This window comes from Amblyraja radiata, chromosome 19, assembly GCF_010909765.2.
Source record: "Amblyraja radiata isolate CabotCenter1 chromosome 19, sAmbRad1.1.pri, whole genome shotgun sequence".
In the NCBI taxonomy this organism is placed as follows: domain Eukaryota; kingdom Metazoa; phylum Chordata; class Chondrichthyes; order Rajiformes; family Rajidae; genus Amblyraja; species Amblyraja radiata.
In genome coordinates, this window is record NC_045974.1 from 19,337,229 (window position 1) to 19,364,700 (window position 27,472).

The 27,472-nt window shown below is 42.7% G+C and overlaps 1 protein-coding gene across 2 annotated transcripts; it reads left to right on the forward strand.

Annotated features, from left to right (window-relative positions):
- The first annotated feature begins 4,821 nt into the window (after positions 1-4,821).
- Positions 4,822-26,170, forward strand: parp11 (poly(ADP-ribose) polymerase family member 11). Of its 2 annotated transcripts, none has more exons than XM_033037850.1 (8): positions 4,822-4,997; positions 9,762-9,892; positions 13,666-13,783; positions 16,747-16,822; positions 22,888-22,960; positions 23,040-23,170; positions 24,743-24,894; positions 25,022-26,170. In XM_033037850.1, exons 2-8 carry the CDS (start codon positions 9,773-9,775, stop codon positions 25,315-25,317), a joined length of 966 nt encoding a protein of 321 aa, XP_032893741.1. In that variant the 5' UTR covers positions 4,822-4,997; positions 9,762-9,772; the 3' UTR covers positions 25,318-26,170. The 2 variants fall into 2 exon arrangements, with proteins under 2 accessions (XP_032893741.1, XP_032893740.1); XM_033037849.1 differs by having other exon boundaries at positions 4,823-4,997; positions 13,663-13,783.
- Positions 26,171-27,472: the final 1,302 nt, after the last annotated feature.

A 27,472-nucleotide genomic window follows, 5' to 3' on the forward strand; every position in this document is an offset into this window, starting at 1 on the left:
CTCACGGGAGCGAGCCCAGGGTGAGTCCTGACTGGCTGCCTCCGGAGTCTCGAGGTCGCCAGCTCCGCCATTAGGCCTCAGCGCAGACGGAGGCAGAGAAGGGGGATACGACAAAAAAGTTGCATTCCCCCGAAGGGAGACACAGCAAGCCCCGTTTCAACCCCCTCCTCCAACATAAACACAACCTAAAACTTAACTAGACAAAACGAAAAAAAACAACACAAAAAAGTAAAGACAAACGGACTGCAGGCGAGCCGCAGCCGGTCACCAGCCTCTTCCGGGTGTGGTTAAAGTGCACATTGTCAGATTTTATTAAAGGGTATTTTTATACATTTTGGTTTCACCATGTAGAAATTACAGCTGTGTAATTTTGTACATAGTCCCCCCCATTTCAGGGCACCATAATGTTTGGGACACATGGCTTCACAGGTGTTTGTAATTGCTCAGGTGTGTTTAAATGTCTCCTTTATGCAGGTGTAAGAGAGCTCTCAGCACCTAGTCTTTCCTCCAATATTTTCATCACCTTTGGAAACTTTTATTGCTGTTTATCAACATGAGGACCAAAGGTGCCAATGAAAGTCAAAGAAGCCATTATGAGACTGAAAAACAAGAATAAAACTGTTAGAGACATCAGCCAAACCTTAGGCTTACTAAAATCAACTGTTTGGAACATCATTAAGATGAAAGAGAGCACTGGTGTGCTTACTAATTGCAAAGGGACTGTTAGGTCAAGGAAGATCTCCACAGCCGACAATAATTCTCTCTATAATAGAGAAAAATCCCCAAACACCTGTCCAACAGATCAGAAACACTCTTCAGGAGTCAGGTGTGGATTTGTCAATGACCACTGTCTGCAGAAGACTTCATGAACAGAAATACAGAGGCTACACTGCAATATGCAAACCACTGGTTAGCTGCAAAAATAGGATGGCCAGGTTGCAGTTTGCCAAGAAGTATTTAAAAGAGCAACCACAGTTCTGGAAAAAGGTCTTGTGGACAGATGAATGAAAATTAACATATCAGAGTGATGGCAAGAGGAAAGTCAAAGTCAAAGTCAAATTTATTTGTTACATACACCAACTAAGGTGCAGTGAAATGAATTTACCAGCAGCGATACAGTTGAAAAAAAGAATACACAATAGAATTTAACACAAACATCCACCACAGCATTCTTCAATGTGGTGGGAGGCAACAAAGTTCAGTCAGTCCTCCTCCCTTGTTCATCCGTGATCGGGGCCATAAACCCTCCATAGTCGCCGCTACAGACGGCCGGATGTATAGGCCCTCTTGTCGGGACGATCGAAACTCTGACGTTGGGACGGATGGAACACACTTGTGCCTGAATTCGGAGTGCCCGAATCGGCCACTTTCTTACCGGAGACTATGGCTTCAGGATGTTATTGGACGCAGGCCGGCGGCTGGAGCTCTTCTCCGGCGATCCCCGGCAAGGGATCCCAGATTTCGGATGGTAAGTCCACGCCATGCTCACAGTTAGAAGCTCCGCAGACCAGAGCCCCACGATGCCAAAGTCACCAGGCCAGCGATCGGAGCACTCCTTTCTTGTGACCCCCGGCAAGGATTCGCCCCCGCTCCGCGATGGAAAAGTCCATGCAGTGCCCATTGCTGAAGCTCTGGGCCCGACTCCGGGAAAGGCCGCTCCAATCCAAGCTGTTAGGACGCGAGAGGGGAGGCGGAGAAGTGACATGTAAAAAGTCGCCTCTCCATTGAGGAAGCGACTGAAAAACAGTTTCCCCTTTTCCCCCCCACCACCCCCCACACAAGACACACCGAGAGACACCCAAAAAAAACAATTAGACATCCCAAAAAAAGTCTAAATAATGAACATGCTGCTGGCAGGGCAGCCGACCTGGAGGAGAGAAGGAAAGTATGGAGGAGAGGAGGAACTGCTCAAGATCCAAAGAATACCACATCTGTGAAGTACGGTGGTGGGGGTGTTATGGCCTGGGCATGTATGGCTGCTGAAGGTACTGGCTCACTTATCTTCTTTAAAGATACAATTGCTGATGGTAGTACCATAATGAATTCTGAAGTGTATAGACACATCCTATCTGTTCAAGTTCAAACAAATGCCTCAAAACTCATTGGCCGGTGTTTCATTCTACAGCAAGACAATCATCCCAAACATACTGCTAAAGCACCAAAGGACTTTTTCAAAGCTAAAAAATGGTCAATTCTTGAATGGCCAAGTCAATCACCCAATCTGAAACCAATTGAGCATGCCTTTTATATGCTGAAGAGAAAACTGAAGGGGACATGCCCCCAAAACAAGCATAAGCTAAAGATGATTGTAATACAGGCCTGGCAGAGCATCACCAGAGAAGACAACCAGCAACTGGTGATGTCCATAAATTGCAGACTTCAAGCAGTCATTGCATGCAAAGGATATGCAACAAAATACTAAACATGACTACTTTCATTTACATTACATTGCTGTGCCCCAAACACTATGGTGCCCTGAAATGGGGGGACTATGTATAAACATTGCTGTAATTTCTACATGGTGAAACCAAAATGTATAAAAATGGCCTTTATTAAAATCTGACAATGTGCACTTTAACCACATGTGATTTTTTTTCTATTACAAATCTCAAATTGTGGAGTACAGAAGCAAATAAATAAATGATGGGTCTTTGTCCCAAACATTATGGAGGGCACTGTAGCTTGATGAACCCTGGATTGCATTAGCTACATTGGTTTACTGATTATTGTGAAGGTTTGTTAAAATAAAGGCAATTAAATGTAACCTCGCTACCCTGTAACTGGAAACTGCTAACTGGATTTATTGCAACAAAGTACACTGCATATTCATACAGTTGGCAATAACTTTTCCCAGAAAGGTTAAACAACCCACTAAATGATTCCAATCGAACCGTCACCATGCCAAACACTAATTTAGTGACTAAATACACTAATTTACAACATAGCTACTCTGTATTGGAAGCAGTGAACTGAACTGCTTGCTGTCACTATAGTTTTCAATTGTTTTGGCAATAATATTTTCTTGAAAGGTTGTAGAAACAAATAAACGTGAGCAATCGGCATTGCGCCATGAATAACATAAGTTAGACTAGTTTACAACAGGTTATTGCAAAGGTTTGTTGAAATAATGGCAACAGCATGTAACATTACTGCCCTCTATTGGAAACATCTAAATAGACTGCTTGCAGTATGTAGTATGCTTTATGATTCGTTTGGTAATAACCTTTCCTAAGAAGGTTATACAACTAAATAAAAGTTTCTAATTAATCCCGAATGCTGGATTACATTTTTAGCTGAACCACATCTCTTTATCCTCCCTCTTCACTGTGGCTCACCTCAACTTGCACCTATTTTCCCGCTGACAGCAGCTTAATAATTTGTTACTCTTCTATCTTTAGATCACACCTTTTGCCTTTGTCCAACATTGACCTATCATGCCTAGCCCTCTCAACAGTATCCACCTATCACTTGCCAGGCTTCACTCTGCCCTTCCCCTGTTCCAGCTTTCTCCTCCACACATCCCCCCCCCCCCCCCCCCTAGAGTAACTCAGCGGGTCAAGCAGCATCTCTAGAGAACATAGATAGGTGGAATTTTGGGTGGGGACCCTTCATGTAATTTTGACCTATTAATGATATCCAGAGATGCTGCCTGAGCCACTGAGTTACTCCAGCACTTATCTGTTTTTAGTAAATTGTAATGCAACTTAAAATAAGGGCCACAAATATTAAAACTCTACTTTCCCTGTAACAATAACCAATTAACCAGGTACTCTGGTATTGAAGCCAGATTCATTCTGCCCCCTACTCAACTCAACACAGTTTAGTCACATCAGCAGGAAACAGGCTCCATCAAACGAACATAGACTTAAAATGCTGGAGTAACTCCGATTTTAAAGCAGCATTTCTGGACGTTTCAGGTCGAGACCTTTCTTCAGATTGAGAATGAAGGGAGAAGGAAACAGAAAGGTCAGTACGGGAATGGGAGGGATAGTTAACGTGTTTATAAACCCGGAGATCACTTACACCTGGATGGACTGAGCGAAGGAGTTCAACAAAACGATCGCTTGGTCTCGCCGATATAAAGGAGCACATCTAGAACAGCGGATACCGTAGATGAGGTTAGAGGCGGATAAAGTAGATGAGGTGAGGAACCTCTGCCTCACCTGAAAGAACTGTCAGGGTCTTTGGATGGAGTTGAGGGAGGTATAGGAACAGGTTGCATCTCCTGGAGTTGCAGGGGAAGGTACCTGGGGAGAGGGCTTTGAGTGTGAAGGGAAGAGTTAACCAGGGAGTTTCGGAGGGAACGGTCTCTACGGAAAGGGGTAGAGATGGGAAGATGTGGCTAGTGGTGAGATCCCATTGGAGATGGCAGAAATGTCAGAGGATTGTGCGGTGAAAGGCTCAGTAACAACAAACCACGGGCGCGCCAGTGGGCAAGGCCACCTGACATCCCTCAGCGCCAGCGGGCAAGGCCACGTGACCACTGTGTAGGCAAGGCCATGTGACCACCCTGGGGTCAAAGCCAAGTGACCCCACCCTAGCGGGCAAGACCACGTGACTCCGCCCCAGTGGGCAAGTGCACGTGACTCGTCCCCAGTGGGCAAAGCCGCTCCTCTATAATATTTGGGCAAAGCCAAGGGAGCCCACCCTAGCTGGCAAGCCCACGTGACTCCGCCCCAGTGGGCAAGCCCACGTGACTCCACCCCAGCGGGCAAGACCACGTGACTCCGCCCCAGCGGGCAAACCCACGTGACTCCGCCCCAGCGGGCAAGACCACGTGACTCCGCCCCAGCGGGCAAACCCACGTGACTCCACTCCAACGGGTAAGACCACGTGATTCCACCTCCGCGCCTGCGAGCGGCGCTGTGCGCGGGGTTTATTATGACCGACGCGCTGCCGGATGATCGGCCTGGGCCAAGCGTTGGGAGGAAGCGACAATTGAACTGGGCCTCGAGAGTCAACCGGAGCGACCGCGGTTGCGGCCTGGGCGGCTGCAGGTGAGCGCTGGACCCTGTTCCTGGCTCCGCCTTTGCCACTGATCGGCTTTACTTAGCGCTTGTAGGACGAGGCGTTGCCCACCACTGCCGGCGAATGCGAGACGGACTGTGCCGGCGAGTGAGCGTCCACCGAGGGTGGCCCGGGGAGGTGACAGCGGAACCTCCCGTCCTGGAAGAAAGGGGAACTAAATCCCCTTCCTAAAAGAGAAGGGGAGGGTATATTGGTAGGAATCCCAAGACCTAGTTGAGTAGGAAGGAACTGCAGATGCTGGTTTAACGAAGATAGACACAAAATGCTGGAATAAATCAATGGGACAGGCAGCATCTCTGGAGAGAAGGAATTGGTGACGTTTCGGGTCGCGACCCTTCTTCAGAGGTGATGGCGGGTTCGCCTACCTGGAAGAAACGGTGTGAGAATGCCCAGGGGAGAGCATTTTTTCTTCGTAGAGATGGTACAAATAATTCAACGCCGTAGGAGGAGGGGGAATCCCCTTGCCCCAAGTGAAAGACTGGGATGTACCTGCACTCATAGATCCCTCTCACTCTCCAGAGTCTTGCCATTTGCTGTGAAGGTCCTGCCCTGGTTGGACTTCCTAAATCATCCTGCCACAATCAGAGAGTAGTGCTCTCAGATCTGTCTACTACTATCTACCTTATTGGCGACACTCGGTCTATCCTTGATTGGACTTTGCTGATTTAACCTTGCATTAAATGTTATTCCCTTACACTGTAATGGCTCGATGGTAATCATGTATTGTCTTTCTGCTGACTGGATGGCACGCAACAAAAGCTTTTCACTGTACCTCGGTACACTTGACTATAAACTAAACTGAAACTAAAATGCTGCACCTCACTTATATCTTTATTAAATTCCAATAATTATTCCTCTGTTCACTTGCCCAACTGCTCACGATCCTCTGTAACATTTGATAACCATCTCTGCTGTCAGCAATACCACCCACCTTGGTGTCATCTGCAAACATACTAATCATACCTTATACGTTCTTGTCCAGATCGTGTAAATAAATCACAAACAGCAATGGGCCCAGCACTGATCTTTGAGGCACATCACTAGTCACAGGCCTCCAGTTTGAAAAACAACCTTTCACCAACATCCTCTGCTTCCTTCCATGTTTTGTTTTTTTTGTGTGTAACAAGCCTCATTTGTGAGTTCTGAAAATTCACTCACGAGATGTTAACTGAATTTCTGTGGTTAGATCAACTCCCAATTGTCCTTGGATCACCCAGTTACAGCACAAGTAGCGGTGTGCAGATCGAGTGGAATATGTTACTCATCACACTTGGGTCAAAAATACTGCAGTGTGGAAATGGGCCCTTCGACCCAACTTGCCCACACAGGCCAACATGTCCCAGCTACACTAGTCCCATCTGTGTGCATTTGGTCCATATCCTTCCAAACCTGTCCTATCCATGTACCTGTCTAACTTTCTTAAATGTTGGGATAGTCCCTGTTTCAACGACCTCTTCTGGCCACTTGTTCCTTACATCCACCACCCTTTGTGTGAAAAAGTTACCCCTCAGATTCCTATTAAATCTTTTCCCCTTCACCTTCAACCTATGTCCTCTGGTCCTCAATTCACCTACTCTGGGCAAGAGACTCTGCATCTACCCGATCTATTCCTCTCATGATTATATACACCTCTATAAGATCACCCCTCATCATTCTGCGCTCCAAGGAATAGAGTTCCAGTCTACTCAACCTTTCCCTATAGCTCACATCCTCTAGTCCTGGCAACATTATTGTAAATCTTCCCTACACCCTTTCCAGCGTGATCTTCTCTGTATCCTTCCCATCTTCAGAGATATGCATGCCCAGAAATTTGATTGTTAACTCTCCACCACCGACCTGTCGATGAAGGCAACAAAGGTTGAGTCATGGCAAAACACGAACAGTGGTGTTTTGAGATTGTTAAATGTCAGCAAAATAGGAGAATTAAATAATACGGGGATATTGCGGGAAAATGGTGACGTGGTAAAGATCAGTCATGATCAAGTCATATGTATCGAAAGCGGAACAAAGCAATTGTTACCTGCAGCAGCACAACAGGTCTGTAAACACAGTACTCCTAAATAATACAATAAACAAAATAAAGTTCAATAAACAAAAGCCAGAAGTCCCTAATGCAACCAAGACAATTGGTAGTTTTTCCCATCTCCACCACCCCCCCCCCCCCCCCCCCCCCCCCCCCCCCCCCCCCCCCCCCCCCTTTCCACCTTCTGCAGAATTTTTCCATCTCCATACATTTCCGGCTTCCGCAGAGACCGTTCCCTCTGCAACTCCCTGGTTAACTCATCCCTTCCCACCCAAACCACCCCCACCCAGGTACCTTCCCCTGCAACCGCAGAAGATGCAACACCTGTCGCTATACCTCCGTCCAGGGACCCCGACAGTCCTTTCAGGTTAGGCAGAGATTCACTTGCACCTCCTCATCTACTGTAACCATTGTTCAAGATGTGGACTCTTATACATCGGCGAGACCAAACGCAGACTGGGCGATCGTTTCACAGAACACCTTCGCTCAGCCTGCATGAACCAACCCGTTACAGGATACTTTAATTCTCCTCTCCGTTCCTACACAGACCTTTCGGTGCTCGGTCTCCTCCATTGCCAGAGTGAGGCAACAGCAACTCGTATTTCGCTTGGACAATTTACACCCTAGTGGTATGAATATTGACTTCTCTAACTTCAAGTAACCCTTGCTTTCCCTCGCTCTCCATCCCTCCCCCTTCCCAGTTTGCCGACCAGTATGATTGTTCCTGATTACATTTTATCTCTGTTTGCTTTGTTGTCACCTTCGCCTAGCTAACAATGATCTATTCTACATTTTCCTTGTACCGCATCTCTTTTGATGTCTCGTTTTCACACCTTACCCTTCCTTATTTCTCTGTCTCCCTCTCCCCTGACTCTCAGTCTGAAGAAGGGTCTCGACCCAAAACATCACCCATTCCTTCTACCCAGAGATGCTGCCTGTCCTGTTGAGTTACTCCAGCATTTTGCGTCTAACTTTAAGGCATTTCTCTTTTCTGGAGGAAGGAGCTCCAAACTGTCAATATTTGCCAGTGGTTTCAACTGCATCCCTAAGGACATCCTTGTAAATCTTATGTGGAGGTTTTTTTTAATTCAGTCTTGTCAATACGACAATTATACATTATCTCTCTGCTCACGAAAAACAAAGCGCTGGAGGGAACTCAGCGGGTCAGGCAGCCACTGTGGAAGGAAATGGACAGTTGACGTTTTGGGTTGGGAACTTTCTTTTGGAGTACTTTGTAGAATTCTACTCACCCTGCTTTAGGAAGGATGTCATAAAACAGATTTTTGAGGATATTACCAGGTCTGGAAGATAAAGAGAGAGCGTGTAGACTAGATGTTTATATTCCGCTAGAACATAGAAGGCAGCTGTTTATGAAATCATGAGGGCATAGATTTTTCTGGGAAGCGGAGTGTAAAACTAGAGTGCATAGGTTTAAGGTGGGACGGGAATGATTTCCATGGTTTTGTGGTACTTTATTGTCACATGTGAAATTCTTTATGGCATATATTTCTGTAAAAGTATTACTATACATAAGCACAATGTTAGATTAATTACAAGTGTATAGAAATAATACGCTGAGACAGTATACAAGTCACCAGATTTTGGTGCCATTTTCACGTCAAAGTTGTCATAAGAGCAGATTTCTTGACCTGGTCATAAGGCCCGTGGTGCTAGCTGGGTCCGCCCGGCAAAGCAAAGCCGTTGGTGTTCACTGCTGCTCCACTGCTCCGTACCAGCATTGGCAAACTGGGCCAAAGGGCTTTATAGGGAGGTTGCACGCAGTCGAGGTCATGACCCGTGACCCGTACTGTTGCCATGCAACGCGGTGAACTGCAGGTAAGCATTTATTATGGCTGGCAGCACATCGGGCCCTTCTTCTGGCCCTGCATCCGGACTGTTTGCACACTCGCGGACCCCGGGCCGTCAATCCTGCAGCCAGGGTTGGGAGGAGGAGGTGGTGGGGGGGGGGGGAAGAGGTCGGGGTGCAGCATGGTCAGTGACTCTGGGTGGGCGGAGGGAGCAGACCGTCCCCAACTCTGCTGCAGCTGATGTTGCCCAGCCCCACCTCACCCGGCCCCGCTCCACCCGCTGCCGGCCCCGCTCCATCCCGCCGCCGGCCCCGCTCCATCCCGCCCCGCTCCCCCCCGGCCATGGCCCCAGCCCCGTTCCCCCCGGCCCCGTGTGTGGGCACTGCTGACCCACCGCCCGTGACAGTGCGCCCACAGAGGGAGACGGGGAGGAGGGCGACCGTGGCCGGACAGCGCTGACCCCGGGGGGACAGTGGGGGCTGTCCCGAGGGATGCGCTCCTTCGGCCACTTGCACTTTGGTGCTCGGGTTCAGAGCAAAGATACTGACTGATACCTTCCTGCTTTCAGTGACAGTACCCACAAATATTTATAGCGCAAAAAAAGACAATTTCGGCAGTTTTTAACAGGTAAGAAGGTACGCGTTCTGTGTCTTAACAGTGTGTGCCGAGGCAGCCATGTCCTCCACATGGATTGAGCTGCTCCTTGCGTCACGCCCTTTGACCCGATGACCTTACATGCAACCCCCTTTATATCTGCTATATAACTTTATGAATCTATGAAACTGAAATAAAATCAGCCTTGGAGCATTTGTTTGAGAAGTTTAATGGAGAAGCATAAAATCTTGATGGATTTTTCCCTTTATTAACTCAGAAATTAAAATGGTTGTAATTTTGACATGCAGTAATTGAAACAATGGCGGGTGAAGAGTTTGCTTCAATGATGGAAGATGTGACTGTGGAAGAAATGGACACATCTGATACACAGTGGAACTGGTACTACTTGGGTGAATGTGGAAAATGGCACACATTTGAGGTATTATTTTACTATTATTCCTATTTGTGGACTGTTTAAATTATGTGAGCCAACTTGTTTGATTGAACATTGGATAGACCAAAAACTGTCTTCAGATTTGATTTTCGTGCCTGTAATCTGAATTATCAATCACACAGTTTAGCCACTTTTGTTCTTTCGTGTTTATCATATTGTTTGACAATATTTACCATCAGCAGGATTTTATGTTGATCTTTGCAAAAAATAAAATAAATTCTGGTTAATGCTGACAAACCATACTTCTAATGAGTAATTCTTCTTTGATGTGTATTTTTTGTCGAAAAAGTGCAAACCAGGAGACCCCTACAGAAAACAGAATCTCGTATCAAATGATTGATTAATTAGAAAAGACAAATTCAATAACTAAGATGTGATTTTTATAGTCAGATTAGCTATCCTTTGTCAAGTTTCTAGCAATTAAAATTAACATGTTTACTTGCTATAATTATGCTTGCATATTTTACTCAGCTCTCATAAACAACATATATATTAAGTTATCTTATCAAAAATCAAAAACACAATCTTTCTTTACTGAATTAATACCTTTACATGGGGACGTGCATGCTGGCAAGCTAGCAAGGTGGTTAGGGTGATGTCGGTAAATCAGAAAAAACAATCTAAAATGTCTATTATGATTGATGAATCTACTACTGTTAATGGCAAAACTGTTCTAGTAGTCTGCTTGAGAGCAGCAGTTGGTGAATCTTCCCAACCTATATCATTCTATTTTGACTTGGAACACATGAAACTTGGTACAAATGCAAGATCTATATATGATGAGCTTCTAAGTTGCTCACAAAGAGGTGGTTTTTCCAATCCAGTACCTAAAAGAAAATGTGATATCACCTGTAACTGATGGTGCATCAATAATGTTAGGACGAAATGCAGGGGTCGCAAAACTATTTCTTGATGATTTCCATAATGCAACTGTTTGGCACTGTGCCAGTCACAGGCTCGAACTCAGTGTAGGTGATGCAGGTTTGAATCATTTTCAGATATTTTGTGATAAATTGTATTCCTTATATCATAGGTCTCCTAAGAATCAGGATGAGTTAACTGCATGCGCTGAGGCTCTTCACTGTCAACTGTTGAAAATTGGTTGTGTTTTCAGTGTGAGATGGGTTTCTTCGTCTTACCGAACTGTAAAGGCAATGTGGCAGTCTTATAAAGCTATTTGGGAGCATTTTGGAAAAGCAAGCTGTGTAGCTTCAAGATCTAGTGCAGAGAGAGCAAAGTACGAGGGGTATTAGAATCATCAGCTTTCGTAAATAATTTGGGCTTGTTGATGGACAGTTTGCTAGAGTTGTCTGAACTGTCACTTGAACTGCAGAACTGAAATTGTACACTTAGTAAAGCACATGAGGAAATTAAACAAACTATCAAGATTCTTGAATGTCAAATAGAGAAGCCAGATAAATGTTATACTCAAGTGGAGAAAGCAACAAGCCAGATGATATTTAATGGAACACATTTGAGAGCTGGTAAAATCCCTACTATACATAGACAACAGTTTTTGAGGAGTTTGGTCAATAATATGAAATCCAGGCTGCTTGAATCTACAACAGCTTCCAATGATAAATGTAAAAAGTTAATTAACCAGTCGAAATATTTAGATATTAACAATATTCCGGAAGATTCGCTTTTTACCTTTGGGGTTAATGATGTAGAAGAAATGGCAGAACAAGTTGGCTTAAATGGTTGGCTTTGCATCAGAGCCTTCAGAGAATTCAAGGAATCGAAAGGGAAGATAGTTTCTGCAGATTTTCAGCAGCTGCTAACGGCTGTAAATACAATTCCGGTATCAACAGCAGAATGTGAAAGAAGCTTCAGTGGCATGAATTTCTACATGTCACCACAACGTGCAAGACTTCAAACTGATCATCTCTCAGCTCTTCTATTTATTAAGTTGGTGGGACCTCCTCTGTCAAAATTTAACCCCGAAGAATATGTGAGGACATAACTTCATAGTGGCAGAAGGTGTGCTGAAGAAACAGCATGCAGAAAGAAAGAGGAGGTGACAGAACAAAATGGAAATTATATACCATTATGGAATATTTTATAATGTAAACTGGAGTGTAATTCACGTAATTGTTGTGTTTGTTCCTTAATAAATAAGTAGAAATTTCAGAAATGTAGATTGTACTTACATTTATATATTGGCTGATCAACGTACGTATATACCACATATAGCTAGATTTGTAAAGTTGTAAACTGTACACTATTATTGTTGGCTGATCATTGTATGTATATAGTACATATAGCAAGATTTGTGAAGTTGGAAACTGTACACTATTATTGGCTGATCATTGTATGTATATAGTACATATAGCAAGATATGCAAAGTTGTAAACTGTACACTTATTATTCTCAATAAATGTATGAATAATCTGAAAAAATGTATCTTACCAAAATATATATTTGTTATACCTATCTTTATTTGTCTGAGTTACTGATACAATGTGTATGTAATCATCATACCCAGTGCATATGGGCTCAAAATGGCACTGAAATTTACCTTATTACAAAAACTTTCTCACGGGGGGGGGGGCTTATAACGTCTACACCCCTTCCTTCCCAACCTCAGCCTCACGGACCTTAGCGTACCCCTTGTTCCTAAAACCCATTTCCATCAGTGGCCTCGACCCGAAATATCGCCTACTCCTTTTCTCCATAGATGCTGCCTCACCCGCTGAGTTTCTCTAGCATTTTCTGTCTACATTCGATTTTTCCAGCATCTGCAGTTCCTTCTTAAACAGGTTATTGTTGATCATTCATTCTTGAGTAAAATCGGGGCAACTTGTCTGGAAGTTCTCTACGTGGACTTTGGCAAGGCCTTCGACAAGCTGCGAATGTCAGGCTGATCTGGAAGGTTAGATCACATGGATTCCAGGGCGAGCTAGTCAATAGGAGTAGGCCATTCGGCCCTTCGAGCCAGCACCGTCATTCAATGTGATCATGGCTGATCATCCCCAATCAGTACCCCGTTCCTGCCATCTCCCCATATCCCCTGACTCCGCTATCTTTAAGAGCCCTATCTAGCTCTCTCTTGAAAGTATCCAGAGAACCGGCCTCCACTGAGGCAGAGAATTCCACAGACTCACAACTCTCTGTGAGCAAAAGTGTTTCCTTGTCTCCATTTCTAAATGGCTTACCCCTTATTCTTAAACTGTGGCCCCTGGTTCTGGACTCCCCCCAACATTGGGAACATGTTTCCTGCCTCTAGCGTGTCCAAACCCTTAACAATCTTATATGTTTCAATAAGATTCCCTCTCATCCTTCTAAACTCCAGAGTGTACAAGCCCAGCCGCTCCATTCTCACAGCATATGACAGTGTCGCCATCCCGGGAATTAACCTTGTAAACCTACGCTGCACTCCCTCAATAGCAGTATAAAAACTGTTTAACTATAACTCAACAAAAAAAAACTTTAAACTAAACTAAAGTACTGTCAGTAAAATATACCAATTCAATTGTCAATTTCTGCTTATTCATTATCTAATTTTAATTTAATATTTATTTTTAAATTTGTCATTTATAAATCTTTTCTTTCAATGCACATCTTAAAAGTGAAGGTTTCATTCAACTATCTTTAAAATTTAATTTCCAACCAAATGTCTTCCACAAGGTAAAATCTGCAGCTTTTTTCTAATAAGGTTAATTCTTGATCCATTCTTACTTGCCCATACATGGTATAGATAAAAAAAGATATTAACATCAGTTTTGTATTCTTAGACATTTTTCTGTTTATTTCAGAAGGATCCTAGTGTTCCACATTCTGTAAACAGCGAAGATATCGAAAGAATCTTCAGAATGAATACCAATGGCAGTTTTTCATTTTCCACTGCAAAATACAACTACATGATAGATTTTAAAGGTAATCTTCTTTGTCCTCTGCATGTATTTCTTTTCATGAATCAGCTAATTGACATTACAAAAACAAATGATTGTGCCATTGCAAAACTGGTGTTTTAAATAGAAAATTAAAAGCTTGAAAATTAAGCTGGAACAAAGAATACACTGAAAAAACCAAGATTAATCTCTGGGGATCTATTATAAAGCAGACTAGAGGAAATATTGTCAGATGACGGATAGCAAAAAAGTTTCTCGAGTTACCATCTGAAGATCTGTTTCCATGCTGGTACTGAATAAGGACAGGATTTTCTGTGCTAATATGCCACGTACAGTCATATAACAACACATGGAATATGGAACGTAGAACGTTACAGCACAATGTCTGTGCCGAACATGATGCCGAATGAATCTCTTGTGCCTGTATGTGATCCATATCCTTCCATTTCCTACATATCTATGTGCCTATCTATAGAATGTGAATGCAACCATCGTACATGCTTCTACGATCACTCCTGACAGTATGTTCCAGACACCCACCACTCTCTGTGTAAAATATAAATCACAAGCAACTTTAACAGGAAGAAGCTTCAAAGTGCAGGATACTGAGGGGTAATTGTATTGAGGTGTATAAAATCATGAGGGACATAAATAGGGTGAATGCACTCAGTCTTTTCTCCAGGGTTGGGGAATCAGGATTTCGAGGGCAAAAGTTTAAGGGGAGAGAGGAACGATTTAATGGGAACCCAAAGGCCAGTTTTTCCACACAGATGGTGGTACATATGTAAAACAAGCTGCCAGTGAAAGTTGTTGAGGCAGGTACAAAGATATTTCAACAGCTACATTGAAAGAAATTAGTGAGGACTATGGGCCAAATGCTGGAAATGGGACTAGCCGATGGGATGAGTTGGACTAAGGGGCCTGTTTCCATCCTGCATCGCCCTATGACTTAATGAATCTATAAATCATTCCTGTCCATATATCAGTTCAAATGTCTTTTAAAAGTCGTAATTGTATCTGTTTCTGTAGCCTCTGGCAGCTCATTCCACTTACAGACTATCCTGTAAGTGAAAATGTTGCCCCAGATGTCCTTCATATATCTCTCCCCTCTCACCTTAAGCTACATGTCAGATATGCTGGAATGTGGAATTGCTAATCTTACCCAACTTTCAACCATGTCTGCATGTTATGTACTCCAAAGTCCCTCTGTTCCTCCTTGCTTCTCATTATCATCTAATTTATTGTATATTCATTTGCCTCTTTCCACCTCTCCAAATGTATTGACTCAACCTCTCCGGATTAAATGTTGTAAGTCATTCTACTGCATACTGACCAGCCCATCTATTTCCCTCTACGGTTAAAGGGTTCCTCCCTCTCCCCCCTCACTGTCAACCTCAGTCTTTATTCTAGCTGCTGTAAAATTATTTATTATACCCTCCACATTTAGATATAAATCATTAATATATACAATAAGCTCAAGTGCTAAATATTGAGCCTTATGGTACCTCCTCGCTCATTAAGCTCTACTTCATGCCACTGAGCCAATTCTAGACCAATTTGCCATTCAGTTTTAGATCATAAATGCCTGTCATGTGAAACTTTGTCAAGAGCCCTGTTGAAATTCATGCCAATTACAACAAACATTCTGTTTCATTGACCCTACTTATTGCCTTTTCAAAACGTTCAGTGAAGTTAACCAGACATGATTTTCCTTCAGCATATCACTGCTGACTGTCCTTAATTATTCTCTGTCTCTGAAAGAACATTTATGTTGTCCCTCAGAATGTTTTGAATTTGGAAAAATAAAACAAGATCAATGCACTTACAGTTTATTATCAAAATATTAAGTGGGAATGAAGTAGCATATTATTTGAAAGGATGGTTACTTATTCATTGTCTTGTTATTTAAATATGGGATTTCTCCATTACGTTGAGTTATAGAACACAGAAACAGACCTTTTGCCCCATCTTGTATATACCGACCAAGCTGTGTATCGGAGCATGCCCCATTTACCTGCATTTGGCACATTCCCTCTGAACCTTTTCTATCCATGAATGTAGTCAATTGTCTTTTAAGCATTGTAATTGTTCCTGCCTCCACAACTTTGGCTGGGAGCTTGTTCCTAATACCCATCCCCTCTCACCTGATGCAACCAGTGAGCATGCTTTCGACTGTCCATCTGTAGAAGTTCGATCATGTATTGGCGGCATTCCAAATCTCCTCAATTTTGTAAGGAAGTAGAGGAGTTGATGAGCTTTCTTTGTGTAGGAAGAAACTGCAGATGCTGGTTTACATCGAAGATAGACACAACATGCTGGAGTAACTCAGCAGGGCAGGCAGCATCTCTGGAGAGAAGGAATGGGGGATGTTTGGGGTCAAGACCCTTCTTCAGACTGAGGGTCAGGGTAGAGGGAGATTAGAGATATGGAAGGGTATGGTGTGAAATTGTTTTCACACCTTATCCTTCCATATCTCTAGACTTTATACCAAGATTCCAGCATCTGCAATTCTGTGTGTCTCGCTGTTAAATGTTTCCCTTCTTACCTTGCATTTTGGCCCTCTAGTTTTGGACTCCACAACCTTGAGAAAAATACTGTGAATATTTACCTTACCATGCCCCTGATGATTTTAGATACCTGCATGGGGTCATCCCTCAACTCCCATGCTCGATGGGAAAAAAAGTCCCAATAAGCCCTCCAGTCCTGATAACATCCCAGTGAATCATTTCTGCAGCCATTCCACCTTTATGATATACTTCCTATAGCTGGGCAACTAGACTGCAAATAATTCTGCAAATGTGATCACACCATTGACTTGTACAGTTGTAACATGACTTCCCAACTTCCACAATGTAATCTTTATTAATTTTATCTCTCGAAAAATCTGTATAATTTCTACACCTGCCATAATGACGTATTGTCATGTTCAAATCTGGATTAAGGCTGGCAAATATCTCGTATAAATAAAATAATATGCTTTTATTGCAGCAATGAAACAAACTAATACAGCAACTGGAAAGCAGAGGCCTGTAACACGTGCCGTCTTCTCTGTCACTGCTTTCAGGTCAGTAATGATTCATTACAGGAATCAAATAACTTCAATTATTGATAAAAATGAAATCTGGAGGGAGACTGTTTCACCATTTAGTAAAACCTACAAATCTATTGATTTGTTTCACTGAACATGGAAAGCACTGTTCAAATAGAATATTGAGTTTTCCTTGTTTTTTGCGACCATTTTCAGGAAAGTGGGAGGTGATGCATTTTGTAGGGAATAAAGTGAAAGGATAATGTAAATGAAATGGCATTGTAGATTAAGGCACATGGGATCCACGTATAAAGTGGATGATCACAAATCTCTAAAACAATCTCTTGGCCCAACATATTGATACAATCACACTGAAATCTCATAAACACTTTCACTTTCTGATTGAGGAGATTTGGTACGTCGCCAATACACCACCGAACCTCCACAGGTGTACTGTCGAGAGCATACTTATTGGTTGCATCATGTGAGAGGGGGAATGTTTAAAGGGGTAGTCATAGAGCTCCACACTACTGAAATTTGCCCTTCGACTCCAACTCTTTCATGCCAAGCAATAGGTTGCCGACCTGAATTAGTCCCACTTGTCTGCATTTGGTTCGGTGACTCGAACGCCTAAGAATGAGGAAGGCTGGAGAAAGTGGAAGACATTGCCCGATCCATCACGGGCATTGATCTACCCATTATTGAAGGGATCTACAGATAGCACTGGCTCAATAAAGCAGCCAATATCATTAAAGACTCTCACCACCCCTGTCACATGCTCATCTCGTTGATAAACTGATCCTGGCTCTAAGTTAATCTGCTATTACCCATGATACTCCTTGTTGAAATAAACATTCTTCAGCCCATCAGTTTCATAATATTCCTTATTCTCTCCTTGCCTGTCCTCCTTTGAGACTTACTGTGTCAAATCTGTACCTTCCCATCAGCCATTTGTGATCTTCTACTCCAGTTCCCACCCCCCTGCCACTCTGGTTAAACCTTCCCATAGCACTAGCCAACTTCTGTACAAGAATATTGGTCCCTCTCCAGTTCAGGTGTGCCCTGTCCTTGTACAATCATGTCTGCTCCAACAGAGTTCACAATGGTCTAAAAATCTGAATATCTTCCCCCCCCCCTGCACCAATTCCTCAGCCACACCTTGATCTCTTCCTGTTCCTTCCCTCACTTGCATGTGACACGGGAAGTAATCCAAAGATTACTAGCCTCGAGGTCTCGCTTTTTAACAATAAAAGACACAAAGTGCTGGAGTAGCTCAGAGGGTCAGGCAGTATCTGTGGAGAACATGGATACATGATGTTTCAGTTTGGGATCCTTATTCAGACTTGAGTCTCAGAGGTCTGAGTCTGCAAGGTCCCGACCCTAAACGTCACCTTTCCAGAGATGCTGCCTTATCCACTGTTACTACTGCACTTTGTATCTTTGGTTGTAAATCAGCATCTGCAGTTCCATGTTTCTCAATTACCCTGTTTTTTAACCTTTTGCTTATCTCCCTGTGTTCACTTTGCCGAACCTCATCCCTTTTCAGAGCCTTGTTATTTGTGCCAGTGCCAAAAAACAGTACAACATGGCTGCTCCCCCTCCCACTTGAGAATGTTCTATATTCTGTGTAAATTCTGTGTAAACAAAGTTTCCCTCATGTCCCCTTTAAACAATCCCCCTCTAGTTTCAGATTCCTCACTCTGTGACCTTATCCATATTCCTCATGATTTTATATGGAAGGTATTTTTTCAGCCTGTGACTGGTGGTGTGCCTCAGAGTTCGGTGCTGGGGACATTGCTGTTTGCCATTTTTATCATTGATTTGGATGAGAACGTACAAGGCATGATTAGTACGTTTGCAGACACTAAAGTGGGTGGTAGATAGATTATGGAAAGTAACTTGGGCAGGTTCATACACAATGAATGGCTGAGGAGGTAGATAGGGTGGTTAAGAAGACTTTTGGCATATTGGCCTTCATCAGTCACTGTAATGAGTTTAGAAGTTAGGCGGTTATGTTACAGTGTACAAGACATGGGATGGGCCACATTAGAGTATTGTATCCAGTTTTGGTCACCTTGTTATAGAAAATATGTTGTTATGTGCAGAGAAGATTTACGAGGATGTTGCCAGGACACGAGGGCCTGAGCTATAGGGAGAGATTGAATAGGCTAGGACTTTATTCCTTGAAGTGCAGGCGGATAAGGGATGATCTTAGAGAGGTGTTAAGATCATGAGAGAATAGTTAGGGTAAGTGCACAGTCTTTTACCTAGAATAGGGGGAATCAGGAATCAGAGAACACAGGTTTAAGGTGAGGAGGGAAAGATATTATAGGAATTCGAGGGACAGCTTTTTTACACAAAGGGAGGTAGGTATATGGAACGAGCTGCCAGAGGAGGTAGATGAGGTAGGTACTATCACAACATTCAAAAACTATTTTGACAGGTACATAGATAGGATAGATTTCAAACGATATGGGATAAACGCAAGCAGGTGGATCTAGTGTCGACATGGCACGTAGGTCAGCGTGGGCAGGTTGGGCCGCAAGAAGGGCCTCTTTCCACGCTGTATGACTCTACTATGACTCTGACTCTGTAAGATCACCCCCAGCCTATCCAGTGTCTCCTTGTAACTCAAATACTCCAGTTCCATGTGAATCTTTCCTGTGCCCCTTCTAGTTTAATGATCTCCTTCCTCCAGCCAGGCAACCAGAACTGCACACAATACTCCCAAGTGCATTTGTACAAACATGTACAGCTGTAACTTCTCAGAATGCAACACTTTTCTCTAGTTTATGAGGCACTCTCACATAGAGAGTGGTAGGTACACGGAGCTTTTTGCCAGAGAAAGCGGTGGAAGCAGATATGATAGCAGCATTTAAGAGGCATTTAGACAGACACATGAACAGGCAAGGAATATTGGGCAATAGACCACGTAGGTAGATATGCTGCTTAAATCAACATTCGGGTTGACACAGTCACCGTGGGTCTGTTCCTGTGCTGTACTGATCTATGTTCTGTGCACCTGTTGACTGATATGGATACAGTGGGCTCATGGGCCCGTTTTCGTGCTATATGAATCTCTGATTCAATGCCTCTAACTGTTCGAGAACTGACAGTCTAATGAAGAGGAGGAATTAATGGAAATTAGTATTCGTTCAAAAGGTGAGAGAAATTAATGGCACTGAAAGATAATATATCCTTGGAGCCTGATAATCTCCATCCCACAGAACAAAAAGGTAGTCAGGGAAATAGTGCATGCATTTGTTGCCAAAATTACGTGATAATGGAACAATTTCTGAGGATTATAGAGTGGTAAATATAACCACATTATTTAAAAGAAAACATGGAACAGTAACATCAGAAGTAGGGAAAATGTTAGCCTATGATAACGGATATTTGGAAAATATCATTGCAATTAGACACTGTCGACATAGTCATACAGCAAGGAAACCAGCACCAACGTACATGCCGACCAAGATACCATTCTGGTTAATTACATTTTCCTGTATTTTACAGAACATGGAAGAGTACATCACAGGAACATGCCCTTTGCCCCACAATATCTGTGCCAATCATGATGACAACCCAAACTAATACCATGTGTCTGCACTTGATCTGTATGGTTTCATACTCTGATAATGTGCTTGAAATGTGTTTCTGGAAAGGAAATCATTTTTGAAAAACCTGCTGGAGTTTTTTGAGGACGTAACTGGTGGAATGGATGAGGTAGAACCAGTTACTGATGAATTTGGATTTTCACAAAGCCTTTGAAAAAGTCCCACATAGAGTCTTAGATTTGTACCGCATAGACATGTATGCATCTAACATTTGAGGGAACCACATGGTAAAACCAGCTGATCAGAGTTCAGGACTGTCATGTTCCAGTAAGGACAGGGGATAAGGATGGCAAGGTAAGGGGACTTTGCATGAGAGAGAGATTATAACGTTCATCAAAAAGAAAAAGGAAGCACGTGTAAGGTGTAGGAAGATGAAATCAGTCCGTGTTTGAAGAATATAAAGGAAGCAGAAAGAACTCAAGCAGGAAAGAGACACAAGGGACTGCAGGGATTCTGAGAGAATGGATCTACCTGTAGTTACAAAGTTAAGGACTCATATGGTATAGTCAGTTGGCTTTGTGCATAGGAAATCATGTCTCGCCAATTTAACTGAGCTTTTTGAAGAGATGACCATGAGAATTGACAAGGTAGGTAAGTAGACATTGCTAACCTGGACTTTAGCATTGCCTTTGACAAGGTCCCGCATGGAAGGATGGTCCAGAATGTTATATGACATGAGATCAGGGGTGGGCTGGCCTATGGGATACAAAATTGCTTTGGTGGAAAGAGTCAGAAATTGGTAATGGGAGGCTGTTTTTCAGATTGAAGGTCTGTGACCAATGACGTGCAACAGGGATCGGTACTGGGTCCACTGTTGTTTATCACCTGCATTAAGATTTAGGTGGAGATGTAGTCAGCATTGTAAGTTAGTTTGCAGATTACACCAAACGTGATGGTATGGGAGACAGTGAGGAAGTTTATCTAAGATTATAATATGATTTAGATCAGTAGGAATGTGGACCAAGGAATGGCAAAGGGAATGTAAATTGGACAAGTGCAAAGTAGGTTATTTTGGAAAGTTAAACCATGGATAGGATCTTACTCAGTGAATAGTAGGGTCTGGGTTATTATAGACAGAGCGATCTCTGGGTACAAGTACATAGGTGGTGTCACAGGTGGATAGGATGGTGAAGAAGTTAATTGGTACATCTGCTTTCATTGGGCAGAGCACTGAGTACAAGAGCTCACAGCCCCAGAGACCCAGGTTTGATCTTAACTGTGGGTGCTATTTGTGCAAAGTTTGTTAGTGACCACGTGAGTTTTCTCCAGTTTCCTCCCACGTTCGAAAGACTTGCAGGTTTGTAGGTTAATTGGCTTCTGCAAATTCCACCTAATGTGTAGGATGCAAAACTAGGACAACATGGAACTAGTGATCAGTGATCGACGTGCACTCGGTGGGCCGAAGGGCTTGTTTCCAATCTGAATCGGTACATCATGTCACAGCTGTACATAGTATTGGTGAGACCGCACTATTAGAGTCATAGTCATACAACATGGAAACAAGCCCTTTGGCCCAGCTTGTCCATGCCAACCAAGATGCCCCATCTACACTATTCCCATCTGACCATATTTAGCCCATATCCCTCTAAACCTTTCCTATCCATGTACCTGACCAAATGTTCGTTAAATGTTGTTACAGTACCAATTGTGTGCAGGCTTGGTCACCTTGCTAAGAGAACAATGCCTTTAAGCTGGACCAGGTGCAGTAAAGATTCACAAGGAATACGAGGATTGTGGATTTGCGTTATAGGAGAGACTTGATAGGCTGATACTTTCTTCCCTAGAGTGAAGGAGGCTAAGGAAAGGATTTAAAATCATGAGGAGAAAAATAAGGTAATTGGTGAATCTTTTAGTATGGGAAGTTTAAAACTAAAGACCATCAGTCTAAGGTGAGTGGGAAAGATTTAAAGGGGACCTGAGAGACAACTTTTTCACATAGTGGGTGGTGGTTAAATGAACCAGCTGCCAGATGAAGTGGTGGAGTCGTGTATAATTACAACACCCATGACCAAAGATAATACAAATATTCTGTCATGCCCCCTGAAACATCTTCCCTAGCTTTCCATAACGTCCTAGGATACACTTGATCGGACTCAGCTGTTCACCTCAGGACAACATTAGTATTCATAGACAGTCAAGACCACACCACAGCTGAAGGACGCAGTGTAATACTGTAAAGTTACGTAGAAATTAAAGTTGGCCATTCAGTAATGAAAGTTGTTCATTCAATTGTGATTCACAAACTCGCAATGAAAAATACCCTGTAAGCTAAACCAAAGTTTATTTGCTGGTAGCATAAAGATTTGCACAAATGCAGAAAGATTTTTTAAATGTATCTAATAAAAAGATTTTTAGAACACTGAATGTGAGATGTGTGCAGAATAATTGTTTATATATGTGTATATACATATAATAATTAGATTTAATCAATTTATAGAATTGAATGGTAACTTTAATATTTGTTTATTCTGACATCTTTCAAAGTTTTATATGTGGAAATGAAGAAATTCCCATTCCTTTGCATTGGGAGAATATAGATCGAGATAAACCTTACCAGGTAGGCCATTTCATGTTGTTGATTTCAGACACCATACATGCATCCTAACCTACAATTTAAATTATAACCTCTGTTTTAGCTCTGTCCATTGCATAAAGCTTCAAATGAATATCAGGAAGTTTCAAAACTCTTTGGACAAACAATGGATCAGAACCAAATCACGCAAATTCAAAGAATTCAGAATTTAGACTTGTGGGAGTTCTACTGCAGGTAATACTGAGGGTTGTCATATTGTTGTGTTCAGATGTGATGTACACCATTTCTTTATGAGAAGAATCTACCTTCTGATGACTAGAATGGTCTAATGTAATTTTCTGTATGGATGTGAACATTGTGGGCGAGAGTTTCCTTCTCCTGCCCTGCAACATTTAATATCCATTTTCTATGCTGATCATGTCAATACCAAAGTTTCATCGGGATCACATTGGGCTGCTTATCTATTACTGGTGTTGGAGAAAAGTTTATAGTGCAGTTGAGCTGAGTAACATTTGTATTAATTTCCAAATGTATCATATTTTTAAATAATGTTGCTGAGGGGCAGTTTATGGTGGAGAAATTAGGGCGGGGGTGCAGGGATGGATTTTTCTTTAAGACACCAAAGATGGTCCTACAGAAATTATTGGTGGGTGATTTTGTGGGTGTGACTGGATAAATAAGAATGGAACGATTTGAGTGCAGTCCAATTTAGCTGGGTATTGTTGGCATGGCAATGAAGATGGTGAATATGATGAATGTTGTCAAAGACAAACAGGAAAATTATCTTTGTCGCACAGATGAATGTACTGTTTTAGAGATACAGCAAGGAAACAGGCCCTTCTGCCCACCGGTTCTGCATCAACCAGTGGTCCCCACACACTAACACTATCCTACACACCCTAGGGACAATTTACATTTATACCAAGCCTACAAACCTGTATGTCCCTGAAGTGTGGGAGAAAACTGAAGATCTTGGAGAAACCCCACACCACCATTGAATGTGATCATGGCTGATCATCCACAATCAGTACCCTGACCCTGCCTTCTCCCCATACCCCTTGATTCCGCTAGCTCTAAGCGCTCTATCTAACTCTTTTGAATATATCCAGTGAATCAGAGGCAGAGAATTCCACAAATTCACAACTGTGTGTGAAAATGTTTTTCCTCATCTCAGTTCTAAATGGCCTACCCCTTATTCTTAAACTGTGGCCCCTGGTTCTGGACTCCCCCAACATCGGGAACATGTTTCCTGCATCTAGCTATTTTTACGATACCTATCTGTGATGCCCCTTGGATTTTTGCCCTTCTAATTCCCATTAACATTTGGGGGGGGGGGGAGCTTACAGTACAATTCCATCAAACGGATCACATACAGTACAAAATCAGGCTTTTCCGCCTAAAATGTCTGTTAACTAATCTCCTCTGCCTGCACACGATTCATGTTCCTCCCTTCTCTGCATACCCTTGTTCTCATCTAAAAGCCTCAAATGCCACTATTGTATCTGCCTCCACCATCCCGGCAGCTGGTGTGGTGATAGTAGTTCGGGAGTGGTAGTTATTGGACAAGTTTACGTTTGTTATGAAAGAGTCATTTACACATGTTCCTGTGAAGAAGAAACACAAGAATGGCAAAGTTCGGGAACCTTGGATAATAAGAGATGTTACAAATTTGGTAGGTTATGTCAATGGTTTCAATATGACCAGCATCCTTAGCCTGGTGCATGTTGAATTAACTGTTATGAATCCAGGCATTCTAATCTTAATCTTTTCAAACTGATATCCGACTTAATATTTCACATTTTTCAGAAAAAAAGTCCATTTGAAGAAGATGAGAAATGGATTAGAAGTGAATGAAAGAATGCTGTTTCATGGTACAAGCAATGAGTTTGTGGAAGCGATATGTTCCCAGAATTTTGACTGGAGAATAAATGGAGCCCATGCTACAGTTTATGGAAAAGGTAAACCAGTAAATAATGACTCAATTCACAAGGAGTTGCATGTTCATGAAGTAAAATTGCAGATTTTGATGAATTTCTATTATAAGAATTAGCACTAAATTGAAGTATATATTGATTTTTGATGCAGGGTCTTACTTTGCTCGTGATTCTTTGTACGCCAGCCGTTACTGCCGTGCTGATAAGAAGTGTGAGGGAGCCTTGCAGACGCATCAGTGGAAACCACGATTCAAAACAATGTTTCTGGCTCGAGTTCTCGTGGGCGAATATGTTGCAGGAGACCCCAAATTTATACGGCCTCCTTCCAAAGATGGAGGTCTGGTGAACTTGTATGATAGCTGTGTGGACAACACATGGAATCCAAAGATTTTTGTAATATTTGATGCCAACCATATTTATCCAGAATATCTAATTAATTTCTGTTAAACAGAAATGAAGAAATTACTGCTCAAATTATCTAGGAAATTGAAATGGAAAAACACATTAAATGCTGTTTAACCATTTCCTTAAACATAGAGATTCATTTTTACACTCTTGCAATTGTATAACGAGTACAAGCGAGGTGATCTTAACAGCTCATTTGCACTGGCTAATATGCTCCCTGGGACTTTTCTCTCTGTAGATAAAGCATCTGCAAATGTCCTTGGCATGAACATGGAGCTCATTTGTATTTGTGGGAGTTAATGCACAGAATATCTGATGTTGATATCCAATCTGCACTTTAAAACCTGGAAATATTGAAGAAAAGATTCCTCGTGGTATGATGCTTGAGAGCGAAGAAGTCCTGCACTCCATGTGGTGATACTCTTCATTGCCTTATCCCCATATCTTTGCTGTCATGTGTCTTTTCTCTAGTCAGATAATCCCAATGCTGTCCCATTTCAGCATAGAGCAAGAGGGCTGCTTGAAGCCCGACTTCTTCCCATGCACCATGCCGCTCAGGGCTCGGTGGCCTTCCCTCTCCGAGTGAGCCGGGCCTGGAGCTGGGATACAGCTGTGGTTCTCTGGCTCCCCCAGGCTGCGGGCCAGCCTCCAGCGGCCCTCTTACCCATCGAGGCCCAGCACTGCTTCCTGTCGGCAGTCTGCTTACCGGCCCTCTGTCCAACTCCCTCCTCGCCGTTCCACGGAGTGAGCAGGGGCCGGGGTCTGCGGCAACCTCTCCAGGCTGGTTCTTGTTACCGTAGCCGCGAGCCAGCCCTGTTGTGGGGCGTGGCTGTAAACGCGGCCCGTTGGGAACGACCTTCTGCCGCATAGTCCGTCGGGAGATGATCTGGTTAGAGAAAAGGCACATGAAGACCAAAGATTTGGGCATTGCACTGTTATCTTTAGCTTATCATTTGTAAAGTTGCATATCAGAAGTTCCATGAGGTTTTCATTTTGACAACACTATGTTTTCCTATTCTATATTGCTTATTGTTATCCATCTATTTTCTCCTAATGTAAGTATCTTCAAATGGGAACAATGCAGAACAGGCACTCAGACCTCATTAAAATAGATTGGTTACATTTGAACAGAAATTGGACTAATGTATCATTGTAGAAAGTTTAAACAATTTTATTTAATGTACTTTTACTTGGAGACAATGATCGCATTAACAGAATTCCACTGAAAACTGGTTCAGAGACAAGGGAAGAAGATTTTTTTTTCCGGTGAATGTGTGTCCAGTCACTGTATAGGAACAGAATTAGATAAGGCTCTGTGTATTGAAATACGGGAACATGAAATATGTGAGGTATAAGGGATGTAGAATATTACAGCTAAAAATTATGGAAAAGAACAACAGATCAAAGGAAAAATGCTTATTTTTGAAAAGATTTAAAATTTGGATGAGAAAGTACATGGCAAGATTAGTAGGTTCTTGATCGATTGGCCGGGTAAGCTGAGGAATGGTTGATAGAATTTAATACAGAGAAATGTGAGGTGTTGCATTTCGGGAAGTGTAACATGGGCAGGGGCTATACAGTGAATGATAGGGCTCTGGAGAATGTTGTAGAGCAGAGGGATCTAGGAGCGCAGGTGCATGAAGCTGGAGTCGAAAGTAGATAGGGTGGTCAAAAAGGCTTTTGATACATTGGTCTTCATCAGTCAGAGTATTGAGTATAGAAGTTGGGAGGTCGTTGCAGTTGTATAAGATGTTAGTGAGGCCAAATTTAGAATATTGTGTTCAGTTCTGGGCACCATGTTAGAGGAAAGATGTCAAGCTGGAGAGGGCACAGAGAAGATTTACAAGGATGTTGCCAGGACTAGAGGGTCTGCGCTACAGGGAGAGGTTGAGTAGGCCGGGATTCTATTCCTTGGAGCGCAGGAGGATGAGGGGTGATCTTCTAGATGTGTATAAAATCATGAGAGGAATAGATCAGGTAGATGCACAGAGTAGGTGAATCAAGTACCAGAGGACATAGGTTTAAGGTGAAGGGGAAAAGATTTAATAGGAATCTGAGGGGTAACTTTTTCACACAAAGGATGGTAGATGTAACAAGCTGCCAAAGGAGGTAGTTGAGGCAGGGACTATTCCACCTTTAAGAAACAGTTAGACAGGTACATGGGTAAGACAGGTTTGGAGGGAATATTGGCCAAATG

Coding starts and splice junctions, on each gene's coding strand:
- parp11 (XM_033037849.1), top strand. CDS start 9,773: ATGGCGGGTGAAGAGTTTGCTTCAATGATGGAAGATGTGACTGTGGAA. Junction 9,893..13,662: donor GAAAATGGCACACATTTGAG/GTATTATTTTAC, acceptor TGTTTATTTCAG/AAGGATCCTAGTGTTCCACA. Junction 22,961..23,039: donor ATCGAGATAAACCTTACCAG/GTAGGCCATTTC, acceptor CCTCTGTTTTAG/CTCTGTCCATTGCATAAAGC.